At 49.8% G+C, this 18,938-nt stretch overlaps 1 protein-coding gene across 1 annotated transcript; it reads left to right on the top strand.

Moving 5' to 3' along the window:
* Window positions 1-5,548: 5,548 nt before the first annotated feature.
* Window positions 5,549-13,324, top strand: LOC101951356 (apoptosis-associated speck-like protein containing a CARD). Its single transcript, XM_005279366.4, has 3 exons — window positions 5,549-5,931; window positions 9,858-10,163; window positions 11,851-13,324. Exons 1-3 carry the CDS (start codon window positions 5,655-5,657, stop codon window positions 11,886-11,888), a joined length of 621 nt encoding a protein of 206 aa, XP_005279423.2. The 5' UTR covers window positions 5,549-5,654; the 3' UTR covers window positions 11,889-13,324.
* Window positions 13,325-18,938: the final 5,614 nt, after the last annotated feature.

An 18,938-nucleotide genomic window follows, 5' to 3' on the forward strand; every position in this document is an offset into this window, starting at 1 on the left:
GTCTCATGATCCCCCTGCTAAAAATTAATGTTTCCAGGGAATTTCTCCTTTACCTGAGTATAAATTATAAAAGCAGTGATCTTGGAAATATAAAATTTGTTTTTATGACATGCTTATTGCACACTATTCATTATTATTTATCTTTACAGTATTTTTATTACATTATGAAAATGGCACCACTCTTCCAAGATCTCACTTTTGTAGCTTGTATCATTTTGAATAAGCCTGTTATAAGACAAGGCTCCCATGTTTCATCAAGGAGTATCAGATGTGAAACAGCAGGAAGGTATTTAAGAAGCCAACTCAAAGAGTTCCTCCTACACAAGCATTCAGGTCTTGAGAAGTCCAGGCAAACAACACACGTTACAAGAAAGCTTAAATTTGTTCTTCATAATAATTTTAAAAACAATACTAGCTGCCTATTTCATTTTAAAAACAGCAAAAAATATCCACCTCCCTTTCTATTTCTTATAAGGAGTCTTGATGTTTAAATCTCCTCAGTGTGATAGATATGCTTGCTTTGATCTGCTTAGCTCTTGGAAGTCCAGGGGCCCCGTGCTGCCTGAGGTCTCTAGGGAGAGCTCTGTTCGCCATTAGGGATTTTTTCCCCGAGAACCCCCTGTAACAAACCCCAGTTTGGGAACCACTGCTCTATCAGTGTTATAGAGGGTGGACAATTTATGAATTTGCCGTGTATAAGCTTTATACAGAGTAAAAGGGATTTATTTGGGGTTTAGATCCCATTGGGAGCTACGTGTCTACATGCTGGAGACAGGTAACCTGCTGAGCTGGTTTCAGTCTAGATCTGCAATTTTGAGGGTGTGGCTCAGACCCTGGGACTGTGCTGCAGCTGGCTGGCGTGTCTGGCTCAACAAGGCAGGGTTCTGGAGGCCCAGGCTGCCAGGGAAAACGGGCTCAGAGGTTATTTCAGCACATCAGGTGACAGTCCCAAGGGGATCTCTGTGACTGAACCCATCATAGGGTGTGCAGGAGGGCAGGGGGAGGGGCGGGCTGGTGTGAGTGGAGCAGTTAGTTTGGTAAAGGGGGGGCTGTAAAGTGGGAGGCCCCAGGGGGTCAGAGTTGAGGCTGTGAGGCCTGCTCTGTGGTGTACGGTAGATGTGGGGGGAGCTGGGAGAGGGAGGGAAGAGGGTTTGTCCTGGTAAGAGATTAACTCTTTGTTTCCCTGCTTCTGCGGGATTAGGTCAGGCCTGTGATCTGCGTAGCGACCTCGGCTGTTTCAGGACAGTTTTCTGTGGGTTCATTAACATGGAACTGTTCGGTTGGTCAGTAGGCAGGATTTTAAACCTGATCGGGACAACTGGCAGCCACGTGGCTGTCCCCTTTCTTTATTTAGTGGTTGCACCTCTGTTCTGGGGCCCCAATTCAAATCCAGCTGCAGGGGGACGGGGAATAGGATACAGGGTCTTTTCTCCTCTAGGGGTTGCTGACTCTGCTCAGATCTCAGGGTTGAAGACTGGCTGGCTCAGGGGGGTGAGGAATGGTATTTGGGCCTTTCCCCTTTAGCGGGATCTGGCCCCAGAGTTGTGGGGATTGACTGGCTCAAAGGTTCAAGGAATGGGACTTTTACCAACTAGGCCACATCGGATCCAGTGCTCCAGAAGTGAGTGACCCATAGCGGTTACTGTCCCATGGCTGTTCTACAGCCTGCAATGGAGATGAATCTGGAAGGTTTCCTTGCTGTCCTAGTGGAGAAGGGTCCCCTAGCCCCACACGACTGGTCCCATTAGAGCCCATTTCATGCTGCTGTGGCTGAACAAGCCATGAATACTGAACTTTGTGGTAGGCTTGCCTTAGCTCCTTAATTTTCACATGGCACTGCTGTGCGTTCCTGTTATGGCCTCGGTCCTTCATGGCCTTTGAGACCTTAACTAATATTTTGCCATTTCGTTTACTGCTACGGAGTTCAGCTAGTACTGATTCGTCTCCCCATATGGCGAGCAGATCCCGTACCGCCCGTTCTGTCCATGCTGGAGCTCTTTTGCGATCCTGGGACTCCATCATGGTTACCTGTGCTGATGAGCTCTGCGTGGTCACCTGTGCTCTCCACGCTGGGCAAACAGGAAATGAAATTCAAAAGTTCGCGGGGCTTTTCCTGTCTACCTGGTCAGTGCATCTGAGTTGAGAGTGCTGTCCAGAGCGGTCACAATGAAGCACTGTGGGATAGCTCCCGGAGGCCAATAACGTCGAATTCCATCCATACTACCCCAATTCCGACCCGCTAAGGCCGATTTTAGCGCTAATCCCCTTGTCGGAAGTGGAGTAAAGAAACCGGTTTAAAGGGCCCTTTTAAGTCGAAAGAAAGGGCTTCGTCGTGTGGACGTGTCCAGGCTTAATTCGATTTAATGCTGCTAAAGTCAACCTAAACTCATAGTGTAGACCAGGCCTGTCTCTCACTACACTGCATTGTAAACTCAGGGCTGTGGGACCCGGGCTTGTGAACTCAGTGTTTCCAAGCTCCACTTGAGCATCCACGCTGCATATCAATTTAGGATTATATGGGCAGGGCTGGCCTTAGGGAAAATGGAGCCCTGGATGAACTTGTATTTTGATGCTCTCAATGCTTCCTTCAATGCCCCAGAGCTCCATAAGCCTGGATAGCCAGCTCAATCCCCTCCACCACCCATCACAACTTGTCCAGGACTGATACGCTGAATGGATGGAAAGATCAGCACCGTGCCCTCATCCCCTAAAGGCCCCAAAGACACCCTGTCCCAGAGCTTTATGGGGCCACAGTCCCTCCCATGGGGGCACTCACCATGGAGCCTGGGGGAGTCCAGATTCTGAGGTGTCAGCAGGATAAGGGCTTTGGTCTGTGTCCCAGGGTTCTTTTCATAGAATCATAGAATATGAGAGTTGGAAGAGGTCATCTACTCCAACCCCCTGCTCAAAGCACGACCAACGCCAACTAAATCATCCCAGCCAGGGCTTTGTCAAGCTGGGCCTTACAAACCTCTAAGGATGGAGATTCCACCACCTCCCTAGGGAATCCATTCCAGTGCTTCACCCCCACCCCTCTTACCATCTATGTTCTCTTGGTTGCAGTCCTTGTGGCTCAGCTCGGGCTCGGAGCAGCAGGACTCCAGCCAGGAGTGGGCATTCCTGTGCAGCTTGGGGCTGGAGGAGATGCAGCACGAGGCGGTGTTTCCCATCTTCCTTCGCCGGCTAGCCCCTGCCACCCAGCCAGGTGCAGGAGGGCGCAGGAGGAGCTCGTCACCAGTGGCAGCGAGAAGCCCCAGGCAGCAGCGAAGAAAATAACAAGCCTTACCCATGCCCCTTTCCCCTGCCCCATGCTAGCCATCCACTGAGCCCCCCATGGCCCTGGTTAAATCCCCCCTAGGACTCTGTGTGAGATCTGAACAAACACTGGGGCAGGCGTCTGGCACCATGGGCCAACTGTGACCCCACGGCAGGCCCAGCCTTGGACACGTGGAATTTGCTCCAACACACAGCCCCGTTCTCCTGGCTGGAGCTGCCCCACCAAATAGAGATGCCAAACTACGCCTATGGATAACACATAATTGAATGGTGTCTAGGTATAAAACTGCAGTTCCCACCTACAGAGACAGCACAGGCTGTAGACAAAGGTGGTCTATTCTATTGGTATTGCCTACGTTCCTCATGTGGCCAAGGTTGCTGTCTGTCATAAATAACTTTATTTGATTAATTGGTTTTTCTGTTATTTGATGAGCCCTTCTGTTAAAATGGTCATAGTTACACACAGAGTAAATGGAAATGATTATGTACGTTTACACATCAGCTCCGCTCAGTGCTGTCACCCCAACATTCAGGAACCATGAGTCAGACCCCCAAATCATCCGATTGACTTTAAAATGTTATTTCACAATAAAATAATACTTGTGAGGGTTTTTTTTATTATTTGCCTTTTGGTTTCTGAGTCTCCAGGATACTCTCAGGTCAATTGTCAGTCTTGTATCTGTACTTATGAGGTCAAGGAACTTACTTTTCTTAAGTGAAAACTATAATTCTTGCATAATGACATGACCCCCAGGAACTGGGGCTTTAAGAATAACACCAAATATCATGATTTTTGTAATACAGTTGTGACAGCTGGCAACACCGCCTAACTTCAGAAAAATGTTGGCACTTGCAGTTTGCCTGAGAAGATCTGTGCAAATGAACAGACATAACAGAACTCTCCCAGCTGGTATTTCCATGATCAGAAAGGGCGAATGTTCTTTGTCCCAGTTGGCCACTCTCGTTACTACCAGCATTCTCACAAACGTTTTGGAATATGAGGGAGGTAAACATAAAAGGAGGGATTGAGATTAGCAGCAAATCACACTTCTAGGGGTTGTCAATTATTTTATTTTCGTTTATCTATTTGCATTGCTGCTGCAATCATTAAAGCTCTGACTAAACCCTGAACAGATATCTGCTGTTCATGGAATTAATTCCCATTTCTCAACTCCTCCTCTGGCAAACTCTCAATGACATCAAGGGAAGTTTTGCCTGAATGAGGACTGAGTAAAAATTGAGTCAAGAATTGAAGATTGACCCAAGCATTTTTATTCTAGGTTATTTTTAGATCTCATGTGATAAAGAACAGTGCCTACTTTCTGTTCTCTGTTGGTGATCACATCTGGCTCCTGAGTTGTCTGTCTGACCTGTTGGCCTCTCTGAAGGACAGAGATGAGTCAATACAGATCTGAAATTAAAAGTTTCTCAAACCAGGAAGTGCAATAACTTCGGGGAAACTGATCTGCAGTTTTTATTCTGCTATTCCTGAAAGTGATCTAGTGAGAATGGAATTTCAGCATCTGGAAAGATTGTTCCTCCCCCAGCACGTAACACCACAGGTAGGTCAGCATTGCAGCTCTAGTAACCTGTTTTCAACCATTTAGAGACATTTGCATCTAGCCTAGCTGTGCCAGGCACACCTGAGATTGTAGTTTCCCTGCTGCCCTACCCACGTGTGCCTGGTCACACCAGCCATGAGGCATAACTGTGATCAGATGAGTAGATGCTGTATGCAGTTGTGGGGGCAATGCTGCCCCGCCCCTACCCATGGTGTTATATTAGTGATTAAAATGCCAGGCTTTGGGAAGACAAAAATAATATAGAAAACAAGAAAAATGTTGTCAGGAAAATCCTCAGACCAGACACTTGGGCCCAGATTGACCAAGGTTTGCTGGTCATGACTCTCATGGATTTCAGTGGGTATTAGGTGCCTCAGTATCTTGGGCGGGGGTGGGGGGCTTGGATTATTTCAGGGATGGTCTATTAAGAAGCAACACAACTCATTAGTGGTGACCCCCTAGGAGCCCCAGTCACAGTCCAGGACCCCACTGTGCTGGGTGCTGTATTATGGTAGCACAAGGAGCCTCAGGCGTGGCCCAGGACCCCAGTGTGCGAGGTGCTGGACACTTTTTATTAGGTGTGCCTGATATTAAGAGATGGTGAGTTAAGGCACTGGATGGGAATGGGGGAGACGGGGGAGAGAGCAGGAAATGCCACAGAGCAGAGAGTCAGAGTCAGTGTGGAGTGTATTGTTGGCCCCTCCCATTTCCTGTAATAATCACTTTCTCAGTTAATCGTTGACAGCACAGAAGCTGTTTCCTGACTTGCTCGCTGCTCCCCTGGCAGCTAGCGCAGGAGTCGTCCGTGAAGGCAGCATGCCCAAGACGGTGAGGGATCACCTGCTCTCTACCCTGGCTAACCTGGGAGAGGCTCAGCTGAAGAATTTCAAATCTAAACTGAATGAAATCCCGCTGGCGGAGGGATACGATAACATCCCGAAGGGCGTGCTGGAGAAAGCAGATCCCATCGAGCTCACTGACAAGATGATTCAGAGTTACCAGGAGACCTATGCAGTGGTGGTGGCTGTGGAGGTGCTGAGAGCCATCAACGAGAGCCAGCTGGCATCAAGGCTTGCTACAAACACGAGAATCGGTAGGGAAAGAACCTGGGAGGGGAGATCAGCCCCCTGCGTCTCCTTCCCTGCAACCTCCCTGCCTGTTCTTACTGACCCGCAGGAACCTAGCGCATCTGTTCCCCGCTCCTGTCCAGAGCAGCCATGGGAAGTTCTGTAGCTGGGGACTCCTTAAACAGCCCAGGATCAGGGGCAGTGAGTTGTATGGGCCCGTGGTGCCTGTGCTCCACCAAAATGAGAGCATGGGGGCCTGGCTCCACCAAACTTCAGGGCCGGGTCTCTCCTCCAGCCCCGCCGGCCGCCCCCAGGCAATTTACCCAGGCAATTTAAAAGGGCCTGGGGCCCCGCCGCCGCCACCGGCAGCACAAAGGGGCTAAGGTGGCTTCCTGCTTCCCCTCTTTGCTTCCGTAAGGTGCCGGAAGCTGCCAGCACGTCCTGGTGGAGGGTGGGGTGGGGGTCTCCGCACGCTGCCCCCACCCTGAGTGCCGACTCTGCAAACTGCACCCAATGGGAGCTGCAGGGGTGGTGACTGTGGGCAGCAGCACGTGGAGACTCCTCCAGCCATCTGCCTAGGAGCTGCTGTCAGAGGGGGGTGCGGGTCGCTTTTGGGAGCTGCCCGAGGTAAGCGCTGCACCCCTCACCCTCTCCTGCACCCCAACCCCATGCCCCAGCCCAGACTCTGCACCCAAACTCCCTCCCAGAGCCCATCTCCTGCCCCCACTCCCGCCCCCCCAACCCTCTGCCCTAGCCCGCACCTGCTTCTGCACCCCAACCCCTTGCCCCAGCCCAGAGCCCGCACCCAAACTCCATGGCATGGTCTGTTAGTTACTCAGAGGCATATGCTCTGGGCACCCACGGGGGGACACAGCACCCAGAACGGTGCACGAATGAGAATGAACAGTGGTCCCCATCCCCTTTGCACAGACCCAGGGTGTGTCAGGCCACACCACAACAAGAGGGGGAGCATCCGGCATGCTGGGCCCCTTCGGGACAGACTGGGCCTTTTTTCTGGAAAATTTCCCACGGCAGCTAACAGGGCAGCAGCTGATTCAGTGTTTCCCACAGCGGGGACAATTTCAGAGGAAACCCCAGTATAGGCAGCGTCCCTGAGGCACAATCTGTCCCCAAACTCTACATGGGGCAACGTGGCTCTGCACAGGCCTGACTCAGCCCAGGGGCTCTGTCCCATTCTGGGGTGCAATTCAGCTAGGGCTACCATACGTCCGGATTTCCCCAGACATGTCCGGCTTTTCGATCTATAAATAGCCGTCCAGGGGGGATTTCTAAAAATCTAAAAATGTCTGGGATTTCCCCCGGTTGGCTATTTATAGATCGAAAAGCGGCGCTGCTCGGCAGCCAAAGCCCCTTCTCGGTTCCCCCCATCCTCTGCAGCCTTAGCACGCCCCCGGCCCCGCAGTTGTCTTCCCCCTCCTCCCCTCCCCTGAATGCTCCGCCCCCCCCCCCGCGCTCCTGCCCCTCCCCTGCTTCCCGCCAATCAGATCTTCGCGGGAAGCCTGAAAAGAAGCAGGGGCAGGGCAGGTAAGCTGGGGCGGGGGGACGCGAGGAGGAGGGCTCCGGGGAGGTCCAACACAGCCCAGTCCGGCCCCGGCCGGCCCCAGCGGCTCCGCCCGGTTCGGGCCCCGGGGCACCGGCCCCAGTTCTGGCCGAGTGGCGCCGGCCGAGCACCCCCGGCCCCAGTGGCTCCGGCCCGGCTCGGGCCCCAGGGCGGCTGGCCCGGCCCCGGCCGAGCACCTCCGGCCTGACCTCAAACCCCGCGACTCCGGCCGGAGCGCAGCCCGATTCCTGGGCTCTTGTTAAAGCCGGCCCTAGTTGGTGGACAGGGAGTGGGGGGTTGGATGGGTCGGGAGTTTGGGGGGGCTGTCGGGGGGGCAGGGGTGTGGAGAGGGGTTGGGACAGTCAGGGACAGGGAGCAGGGGGGGTTAGATGGGTCGGGGATTCTGGGAGGGTTGTCAGGGGGGCAGGGGTGTGGAGAGGGCTCGAGGCAGGCAGGGAGCAGAGGGGGTTGGATGGGTCGGGAGTTCTGGGGGTCCTGTCAGGGGGCGGGGAGCAGTTGGATAGGGCATGGGAGTCCCCGGGGTCTGTCTGGGGGCGGGGGTGTGAATATGGGGTGGGGGTGTGGATAAGGGTCGGGGCAGTCAGGGTCCTGGGGGGCAGTTAGTGGCAGGGGTCCCAGGAGGGGGCAGTCAGGGGACAAGGAGCAGGGGGGAGTTGGGGGTTCTGAGGGGAGCAGTCAGGGGGTTGGAGGGAGTGATTGGGGGCGAGGCGGGGCGGGGCTAGGGCGGGGCTCCTCCCTCCCGTGTCCTCTTTTTTGACTGTGCAAATATGGTAACCCTAATTCAGCCCAATGGGGGCTGTGTCACCTCCTGCACTGCAACCTCGGGTGCCTCACAGTGCTTTGCTGCTGTAACTCCCAGCCTGGGCTCACAAGAGCCTGCAGGTCACACCCTGAGTGGCTGTGTGTAGCTGCAGCCCACCAGCAACACTCCAGTCACCCTCTGGCTTCCGCCAGCCTGGTAGTATTGGAAGTAGCCCAGGGAAAAGAGACATTGGGACAGTTGTGTTGCCGGGAGGTGAGGCAGCAACACCCATGTTTCCCCTCCAGCCTGGCGATGGGATCCCCCGTCACTGCTAGGGCCCTGTGCTGGGACCCGATGGAGCAGGGCCCTCAACCCTTGGTCCTGCACTCGGGGCTGGACGAGCGCTAACCCTTAGGCCAGGAGGCCTGAGCCGAGGCTGGTTGATTTGCTCAGTGCTCAGCCAGGCCTGAGCTTCAGACTATTGATTTGCTCAACTCTTCCCATGACCGAGCCACTGACTCTACCTGCTCAGCCCTCCCTCAGGAGGCCCAAGCTGCTGCTTGCTCCATTGCACAGCCACAAGCCAGGATGTCTAAGAGATCCAGCCGTGAGCGCTGATTTCCCAGCGTCTCTGAAGGGGGCACCACGTGCCCTGAGAGGCAGGAACATTACAGACTGTTTGTCTGCAGCCCCTCTCCAATAGAAATCAGAGGAGGAGATTTAGTAATTTTTCAGTAATGATTGAGTCCTGGCAGTGTGGTTTATTAATTATTTTCTTCAGTGGTGGGAGAGAGGGTGGCCCTATGGATAGGGTGCTAACCTGGGACTCAGACAACCTGGGCTCAATTCCCAGTTCTGCCACAGAGTTCCCATGAGAACCCATCTCCCTCTGCTTGAGAACCCCATCTGCAAAATGGGGAGACTTTCCCTACCCTGCCTCACAGGAGAGCAGTGGGGAGAAGTACACCACAGGCTGCGAGGTGCTCAGATATCACAGGGAGGGAAGCAATGCTTGTACATAAAATAGATTGAGAAGGAAATCCCAGAATCTGACTATTATTAACAGGAAAATAACAAAAATGCCCCATAAGTCTCTGCTCTGGTAGCAACACCTGAGACACTAGGGGTAGTTGCCTGGATGTTTCCAGTCTCTACTGATGTGATTGGAGTTATGCCGCATGGGAGGTGTGACCAGGCACTCGTGGGTAGGACAGCAGAAGAGCTGCAATCTGATGTGTGCCTGATAAGAACTAGGCTAGATGACAATGTCTCTAAATGGTTAAAAACATGTTACTAGAGCTTCAGTGTTGATTTAGCTGTGGTGTTACGTGCCAGGGAGAGGAACAATCTTTCCAGATGCTGAAATTCCATTCCCACTAGATCACTTTGAGGAATAGCAGAATCAAAACTGGAAAACATTTCTGGCTACTTTTTATTAATTGTGCCTAGTGTTAAGGGATGGTTTTGTGGCAGACAGAGAAGAGAGCAGGAAATGCCACAGAGCAGAGAGTCAGAGTCAGTGTGGAGTGTATTGTGGGCCCCTCCGATTTCCTGTAATAATCACTTTCTCAGTTAATCTTTGACAGCACAGAAGCTGTTTCCTGACTTGCTCTCTGCTCCCCTGGCAGCTAGCGCAGGAGTCGTCCGTGAAGGCAGCATGCCCAAGACGGTGAGGGATCACCTGCTCTCTACCCTGGCTAACCTGGGAGAAGCTCAGCTGAAGAATTTCAAATCTAAACTGAATGAAATCCCGCTGCAGAAGGGATACGATAACATCCCGAAGGGCGTGCTGGAGAAAGCAGATCCCATCGAGCTCACTGACAAGATGATTCAGAGTTACCAGGAGACCTATGCAGTGGTGGTGGCTGTGGAGGTGCTGAGAGCCATCAACGAGATCCAGCTGGCATCAAGGCTTGCTACAAACACGAGAATCGGTAGGGAAAGAACCAGAGAGGGGAGATCAGCCCCCTGCGTCTCCTTCCCTGCAACCTCCCTGCCTGCTCTTACTGACCCGCAGGAACCTAGTGCATCTGTTCTCCGCTCCTGTCCAGAGCAGCTATGGGAAGTTCGGTAGCAGGGGGACTCCTTAAATAGCCCAGGATTTATATCTCCAATCACTTTCGTGTGTTCACCTACTGTGGTCTTCAGCTGCAGCACTTTCACTGTCGCCCCTCCCCCCTTCCTCACTGATTCCTCCTCATGCTCCTCAGTCTGGGGTGTGTTTGCTGGCTGGGGGCTGGACTGGAACAGGCATTGGGTGGGGGAACAACAGGGACGGAGAAGGGACTGCCACTGCCTGGCATGGTCTGTTAGTTACTCAAAGGCATCTGCCCTGGGCACCCACAGGGGGACACAGCACCCCGAACGGTGCACGAATGAGAATGAACAGTGGTCCCCACCCCTTTGCACAGACCCAGGGCTTGGCTCGCCACAGCACGATGAGCAAGGAGCATCCGGCACGCTGGGCCCCTTCGGGACAGACTGGGCCTTTTTTCTGGAAAATTTCCCACAGCAGCTAACAGGGCAGCAGCTGATTCAGTGTTTCCCACAGCGGGGACAATTTCAGAGGAAACCCCAGTATAGGCAGGGTCCCTGAGGCACAATCTGTCCCCAAACTCTACATGGGGCAACGTGGCTCTGCACAGGCCTGACTCAGCCCAGGGGCTCCATCACATTCTGGGGTGCAATTCAGCCCAATGGGGGCTGTGTCACCGCCTGCTCTGCAACCTCGGGTGCCTCACAGTGCTTTGCTGCTGTAACTCCCAGCCTGGGCTCACAAGAACCTGCAGGTCACACCCTGAGTGGCTGTGTGTAGCTGCAGCCCACCAGCAACACTCCAGTCACCCTCTGGCTTCCACCAGCCTTGGTTACCACTTGCAGGGTGACCCCAACACATACCTAGTCCTGGATTCTCCCAAAGGACGTGTGTTCTGCACTGTCCAGGTATTAGCGGTCCATTGATCTTGTAAGGGATCAATAGCCAAGAGTTTGGCACTTGAATTGGCGTTACAAACAATTCATTTTACACACAACACTGAATTAGTTTTGAGTAAAGAATGAAATAAGTTTATTTAAGTACAAAGAGACAGATGTTAAGTGAGAAACGGTCACAAGAGAAATAAAGATAAAACACTTTCCAATAGCTAAAACTTAACATGCTAGGCTTGGTTCAAGGTAAAGTTCTTCCCACAAGTTCCCAGCAAGATTGCTGACCAAATTTTCAGGTCAGGATTCCCCTTCCCCAAGTCAAAGGGCTGGTTGGTGTGTGTGTGTGTGTGTGTGTGTGTGTGTGTGTGTGTGTGTGTGTGTGAGAGAGAGAGAGTTTTTGCTCCTCACTTTTATAGTCCTGTCCTGCTTTGAAATGCATTTCCTGAGGGTTACTCCTAGATACAGTCTGTAAAAGCAACACCCTTTAGCAAAAAGGGATTTGATTACAACATTATTTCTGCTCTATACTCTGACCTCTATATATTCGGCGCTATGCTTTCTTACAAAAAACGTGGAGGAGCTGCCATTTCTTGTGTATGAGCTATAATGTGCAGATCAGCAAGATAGTGCTCTAAATACTTTCATCCTACTATTCTGAACATAGTTCTCCTAACTCCTTTTTCTCCTTCTCAGGTTCTGAGAGCTCTTCAGGCGATGGTGACCTCAGATAATTTCTTCGCATAAGCTGGGCTTCGTTACCTGCAATACTCTGTGACTCAACAGCTACTTTCAACTTGTCAGTTACTGAGTTAAATTCCTCTCCAGTAATTTATTTATGATTTACTCATACAATCAGAACAACAACATTTCATCCCCCACGTCACCCCGGATTCAAGTAATATGTAACCCAACCCCAGCCAAAATCTATCCCTTGGGCAACACCGCTCTGTTTGCTGGACAACTAGGGAGATTAGGTGTGAATGTAAACACAATCTGGTCCTGAAGCCTTTCCCCCCAGCGCCAACTCATCACTAGCTGTCAGGGAGAGCTCATAGACTTTGCTTACAAATCATCATTTGAAATGATTAGTTTGGCCAACATCACCGAAATGAACGCACTGACATTGTCAGAAAAAACAACAGCTGTAGAAGGAAGCTAGTCTATGGTTATACTTTTCAAATCTTTTATACTTTTTCAGATACACATATTTGATCATACACTGTATATGTTTTTAAAGTGTGTATTAACGTTTCCATTTCAATTCAGATTTCCAAACAATCACTAAATTGGCATGTAACTAGTTCACAAAACTGGGGGGGGAAGGGGGAATTCGGGGGAGGGGTGTACTCCCTCATGGGGGGATGTAGGGAAATCCCTGTTGGAACATCAGTTCTGAGCCCAAGAAACAAGCACCAACTGGTGGGATCACATTGTACTGCAGGCTTGTAATGATGAGCACTGGCTGCAGAATGTTTGGCTGCACAAGGCCACATTCCTGGATCTGTGCCAAACTTGCCCCAGCCATACATAGCAGGGACACCAGCATGAGAGCTGTACTGACAGGGAAGAAGCAAATGTCGATTGCACTGAGGAAAGTTGCACTGCCAGATTGCTACCAATCAGCCAGAGGTCTGGTCTACACCACAGTGTTACGTTGATGAAAGGCAGCTTACGTCAACCTAACTCTGTAAGCGTCTGCACTAAAATGTCGCTCCCACCGATGTAACTCACCCACTACATTGACCTAATTCCACCTCTGCGAGAGGTGTAGCGCCTAAATCTGTCGTTAGGTCGATGCAGTGTCAGTGTAGACACTGCATTGCTTACATCGACTGTTGCTGCCTTTCAGAAACCATCCAACAATGCCCCACGTTGGCAGTTAAATTGGTGCAAGTGCTCCTGGTGAGGATGCACACTGCTGACACAAGAAGCGTAGTGTGGACGTGTAAAACTGATTAAATTACTGTGGTGGCTGAATGCCGACATAACTTAGTTTGACTTAAGTTTGTAGTGTAGACTTGCCCAGAGTATCTCAACTAAATACAAGCTGGAATAGATTGCTTATCATAAGTAGTTCAACTGGAATGGTCTCCTGCCATAGGAGTTAAGGGGCCTGTTAACATCTCTCAAGTCATATGACAATAAAACAGTGTTAGTGGGTAACAGACTGTTGTCTCTTACAACTTTCCTAAGCTACAGTAAAACTGTATAAGAGTTGATGATTGTGATAGCCCCAAAGCTGTGAGGACACTTTCTGACAGGCTGCAAGAAAAATGTTGTCAGCTCACTTATAATTCTGTGATGTTGTCTCTGCACGTGAGCAGAGTGCAGGGCTATCAATACCCCAGAAACATCCAAGAGTGCTCTGTTTTTTTTTCCTGACAGTTTTTGTTATGGGCATGTTGCTCCCTGTTTATTCACCTGATAGCTGAGCAAATCAGGTCTCCAGGGGCCTGAGGGTCCCTGCCTCCAACTACACCAGGCTTTTCTGTAGGACTGTAAGGAGGAAAGTCTGAGGTTGGAGTGACTATTGGGGGAATAGAGTGTACAATTGTTCTAGATAATGGCTATCAGGTCACTGTCATCTTCCAACTCTTTTAACAGCAACATCTGCCCCTGCAAACTCTAGCTGGATTCAGAGTAGCAGCCGTGTTAGTCTGTATCCGCAAAAAGAAGAACAGGAGTACTTGTGGCACCTTAGAGACTAACAAATTTATTAGAGCATAAGCTTTCGTGGACTACAGCCCACTTCTTCGGATGCATCCGAAGAAGTGGGCTGTAGTCCACGAAAGCTTATGCTCTAATAAATTTGTTAGTCTCTAAGGTGCCACAAGTACTCCTGTTCTTCTAGCTGGATTGTTCGTATGTGGGTTAGGCGATGACCCCAGTACCCATACCTGAGACATGTGGGTCACATTTGGGGGTTGTGATAAATGAGGTGGGGTAGCACCTTTGTGTAACTCTCTAAGGTGCCACAAGGACTCCTCATTGTTTGTGCTAATGATGTAGCACCCTGACATTGATACTTCAGTCCAAGTGACCTGTGGGTTGGTTTCATTGTAGCAGGACATGGGACATGTGGAGGCTAATTTAAACTCTATTTCCTTAGGGTTCGCCTTTAATATACTTCTATGCTGGTGCGATCTCTGACCATTACAGTTCATCAACTCAGCAGGCAGGCAGAGGCAGCAATGCACTTGTCCTATTGCCTTGACTGAAATAGGTTCTGATCAAAGGGAGCGTAGATTTCAGCAAGCTCCAGGGGTAATCTCTCATTGGAGATGAAAGAGCTTGTCCACCAGCACAAACATCCCTCCTACCACCATTGCTTGAAGATGTACCACTGTCTCCTGCTCCACACCATTGCTCTAGATTGAGAGCCATAACTGAGCTGTTGGTAAAATCATAGAATCATAGAATATCAGGGTTGGAAGGGACCTCAGGAGGTATCTAGTCCAACCCCCTGCTCAAAGCAGGACCAAATCCCAACTAAATCATCCCAGCCAGGGCTTTGTCAAGCCTGACCTTAAAAACCTCTAAGGAAGGAGATTCCACCACCTCCCTAGGTAACCCATTCCAGTGCTTCACCACCCTCCTAGTGAAAAAGTTTTTCCTAATATCCAACCTGGACCTCCCCCACTGCAACTTGAGATCATTACTCCTTGTTCTGTCATGAGGTACCACTGAGAACAGTCTAGATCCATCCTCTTTGGAACCCCCTTTCAGGTAGTTGAAAGCAGCTATCAAATCCCCTCTCGTTCTTCTCTTTTGCAGACTAAACAATCCCAGTTCCCTCAGCCTCTCCTCATAAGTCATGTGCTCCAGACCCCTAATCATTTTTGTTGCCCTCCGCTGGACTCTTTCCAATTTTTCCATATCTTTCTTGTAGTGTGGGGCCCAAAACTGGACACAGTACTCCAGGTGAGGCCTCACCAATGTCGAATAGAGGGCAACGATCACGTCCCTCGATCTGCTGGCAATGCCCCTACTTATACAGCCCAAAATGCTGTTAGCCTTCTTGGCAACAAGGGCACACTGTTGACTCATATCCAGCTTCTCGTTCACTGTAACCCCCAGGTCCTTTTCTGCAGAACTGCTTCCTAGCCATTCGGTCCCTGGTCTGTAACAGTGAATGAGATTCTTCTGTCCTAAGTGCAGGACTCTGCACTTGTCCTTGTTGAACCTCATCAGGTTTCTTTTGGCCCAATCCTCTAATTTGTCTAGGTCCCTCTGTATCCTATCCCTACCCTCCAGCATATCTACCACTCCTCCCAGTTTGGTGTCATCTGCAAATTTGCTGAGAGTGCAGTCCACACCATCCTCCAGATCATTAATGAAGATATTGAACAAAACCGGCCCCAGGACCGACCCTTGGGGCACTCCGCTTGAAACAGGCTGCCAACTAGACATGGAGCCATTGATCAATACCCGTTGAGTCTGATGATCTAGCCAGCTTTCTATCCACCGTATAGTCCATTCATCCAGCCCAAACTTCTTTAACTTGGTGGCAAGAATACTGTGGGAGACAGTATCAAAAGCTTTGCTAAAGTCAAGGAATAACACATCCGCTGCTTTCCCCTCATTCACAGAGCCAGTTATCTCCTCATAGAAGGCAATTAGGTTAGTCAGGCATGACTTGCCCTTGGTGAATCCATGCTGACTGTTCCTGATCACTTTCCTCTTCTCTAAGTGCTTCAGAATTGATTCCTTGAGGACCTGCTCCATGATTTTTCCAGGGACTGAGGTGAGGCTGACTGGCCTGTAGTTTCCCAGATCCTCCTTCTTCCCTTTTTTAAAGATGGGCACTACATTAGCCTTTTTCCAGTCATCTGGGACCTCCCCCGATCGCCATGAGTTTTCAAAGATAATGGCCAATGGCTCTGCAATCACATCTACCAACTCCTTTAGCACCCTCGGATGCAGCGCATCCGGCCCCATGGACTTGTGCTCGTCCAGCTTTTCTAAATAGTCCCGAACCACTTCTTTCTCCACAGAGGGCTGGTCACCTCCTCCCCATGCTGTGCTGCCCAGTGCAGCAGTCTGGGAGCTGACCTTTTCTGTGAAGACAGAGGCAAAAAAAATCATTGAGTACATTAGCTTTTTCCACATCCTCTGTCACTGGGTTGCCTCCCTCATTCAGTAAGGGGCCCACACTTTCCTTGACTTTCTTCTTGTTGCTAACATACCTGAAGAAACCCTTCTTGTTACTCTTAACATCTCTTGCTAGCTGCAACTCCAAGTGTGATTTGGCCTTCCTGATTTCACTCCTGCATGCCTGAGCAATACTTTTATACTCCTCCCTGGTCATTTGTCCAATCTTCCACTTCTTGTAAGCTTCTTTTTTGTGTTTAAGACCAGCAAGGATTTCACTATTGAGCCAAGCTGGTCGCCTGCCATATTTACTATTCTTTCTACACATCAGGATGGTTTGTTCCTGCAACCTCAATAAGCATTCTTTAAAATACACCCAGCTCTCCTGGACTCATTTCCCCCTCATGTTATTCTCCCAGGGGATCCTGCCCATCAGTTCCCTGAGGGAGTCAAAGTCTGCTTTTCTGAAGTAAAGTGCTCACCTGACATAGGATGATTATAACTGTTGCTACTGAGGATCTCAAACTCAGATAATCCTTAGTGGGGAAGCAAAGAGTTCTATTTAAAAACAGATGTGGTGTTTTTGGTGAGGTGACTAGTTCTTTAGAGGTTCAGGCTTCACCCACGAACAAACAAATGAGCCAACGAAGCAGCCTAGCAAAATAAACAAACCTACCCTGCTATTTACATTAGGAGGAGAACTGATGCTGAATACTGCAGGTGACAGAAGGTGATATAAACAAGTATCACACAGATCTCTCCATTGGTCCCAGAACTTTTGGCTCAGCTCTGCACATGCCCAGCCCAGTCACACGCCCTACTTTCATCTGGCTTCTCCGACTCAGCACAAAACCAAATGCACACAAGCTTTGGAAAGATGAGCGTTTCAGCTGATGAACGTGCCAGGTAATGGCTGATGCTGGAAATACATCTGGGGAGTATACCAGACGGATTAAATTAAACAGGCCTTTGGAGAGCTTACAACGGGAATCCAGAAAGTTTATAAATTGAGATTCTGCAGAAAAGTGCAGGGAACTGAGAGCTAGGATTTCCACTGACTTGCTGTGTAACCTTGGGAAAATCACATCACCTTCAGTGCCTCCAGTTTCTCCTCTCAACTTTCAACCCATTCTGGTCCAGGGGTAGCAAAGTATGACCAAGGGGGTACCTCTGTCGCAATTTGCTATGAATGTGACAGGGCATCAACTCCAGAACACAGCATGAGAAAGTTCAGAGGTAGCAAACTTTTATAGATGATTGATGCCCTTTCACAATTTGTTACCATTGTGAAATCTCCATTGTAAATGTGAGCCTAACTATAGAGAGGTATTTTTCAAAATATAAAACCTTTATTATTGTATCAAGATATATAAACAAGAACATTTAAATTTTCATTTCAACAATTTTTAAAAACCAAGCATCTGAACATATTCATGGTTAACACATTTTTTTCTTTACTGAAATGTACAGTAATATGACACTTCTCATTTATATTTCAGCTGTGTTATAGGAAGAAAACCAAAATACTTCTCTTAACAAAATCATTATACAATGTACATTTTAGCTAAATATCTGAACTATGCACACTTGTTGCACCTGTACTCTTTCTTCTCATCAGTCAGGTTTTCTTCATTGGTTCCCTCTGGAAGGCAGGGAACATGTGACCTCCTCTTACAAAAGTCACGCTGGACCTTTGATACGTAATAGGTGAGAAAATGAAATCACAAAACTAACAATGGCACAGATCATTTTAATTAAATGGTAAAACTTACAAAATAATATTCCTTGAACATATAATCGTTCCTCAGGATACGAAATACTTGCTACTGTGGAATTATTACAAGAATCCTGATCCTTAAGTTATTATGTTGGGTCAATAGGCCACTGGCTACATCTTCAGCCATGAGTTTTGTTCTTGTACTGCAAATGATCATATTCTCCTTACTTATCTGGTCCAACATATGGTGTATGTTTCCCATACCATTTTGTGTTTCTTACCACCATGCCATTTTTATTTTCCTTTCTGCAAATCACATCATTGCAGTATAAGCACCAGTCCTCCATGCTCTCTGAAAAAAAATCAATAAAATGTAGTCAAATGATGGTTGTGACCAAAACTGTAAATAGACATCTTGATTTATTCATTAGTGTCAATTACTTGAAAAATTAATTGGTTTGCAAATGCTTTTTCTTTTTGGGGGTGTAGCGGGTGGTTACCCGCTCCTGCCCTGAGGGGTTTAAAACAGCCCTGGGAGAAGGCTGTTGCAGCAAGAAGCAGCTACTGGGCTGATTGCGGGAAGCAGCTGCAGCTGGGCCACGCCCCAATCAGAGCCCCAGCTGGCCTGCATAAGGAGGCTGAGAGCCAGGAGCAAAACAGTCTCTCTCTGCCTTCAGAGAGAGAAGGGCCTGGCTGTAGAGAGCTAGACAGGGTAGCTGGGTGGAGCGGGGCTGGGGGAAGGCAGAGGAGCTGGGGAGCTCCAGCTTGGAAAGCCCCAGGCTGCGGCCTAGTATTAGGCCAAGAGGTACTGGGGGTTGCAGAGGGCAGCCCAGAGATAGGCCAAGGCAGCAGGTCCGAACCCACCCTTGCCAGTGATGAGTGGCCTATACTGCAGTCTGCCCCAGGGAGCGGGGGCTAGCTGGTGACTGGCAGTAGCCTGACACTGAGGTGAGGTGGGGTTAGTGGGTGGGGG

The sequence above is a fragment of the Chrysemys picta genome, chromosome 4 (assembly GCF_011386835.1).
Source record: "Chrysemys picta bellii isolate R12L10 chromosome 4, ASM1138683v2, whole genome shotgun sequence".
Classification (NCBI taxonomy): domain Eukaryota; kingdom Metazoa; phylum Chordata; order Testudines; family Emydidae; genus Chrysemys; species Chrysemys picta.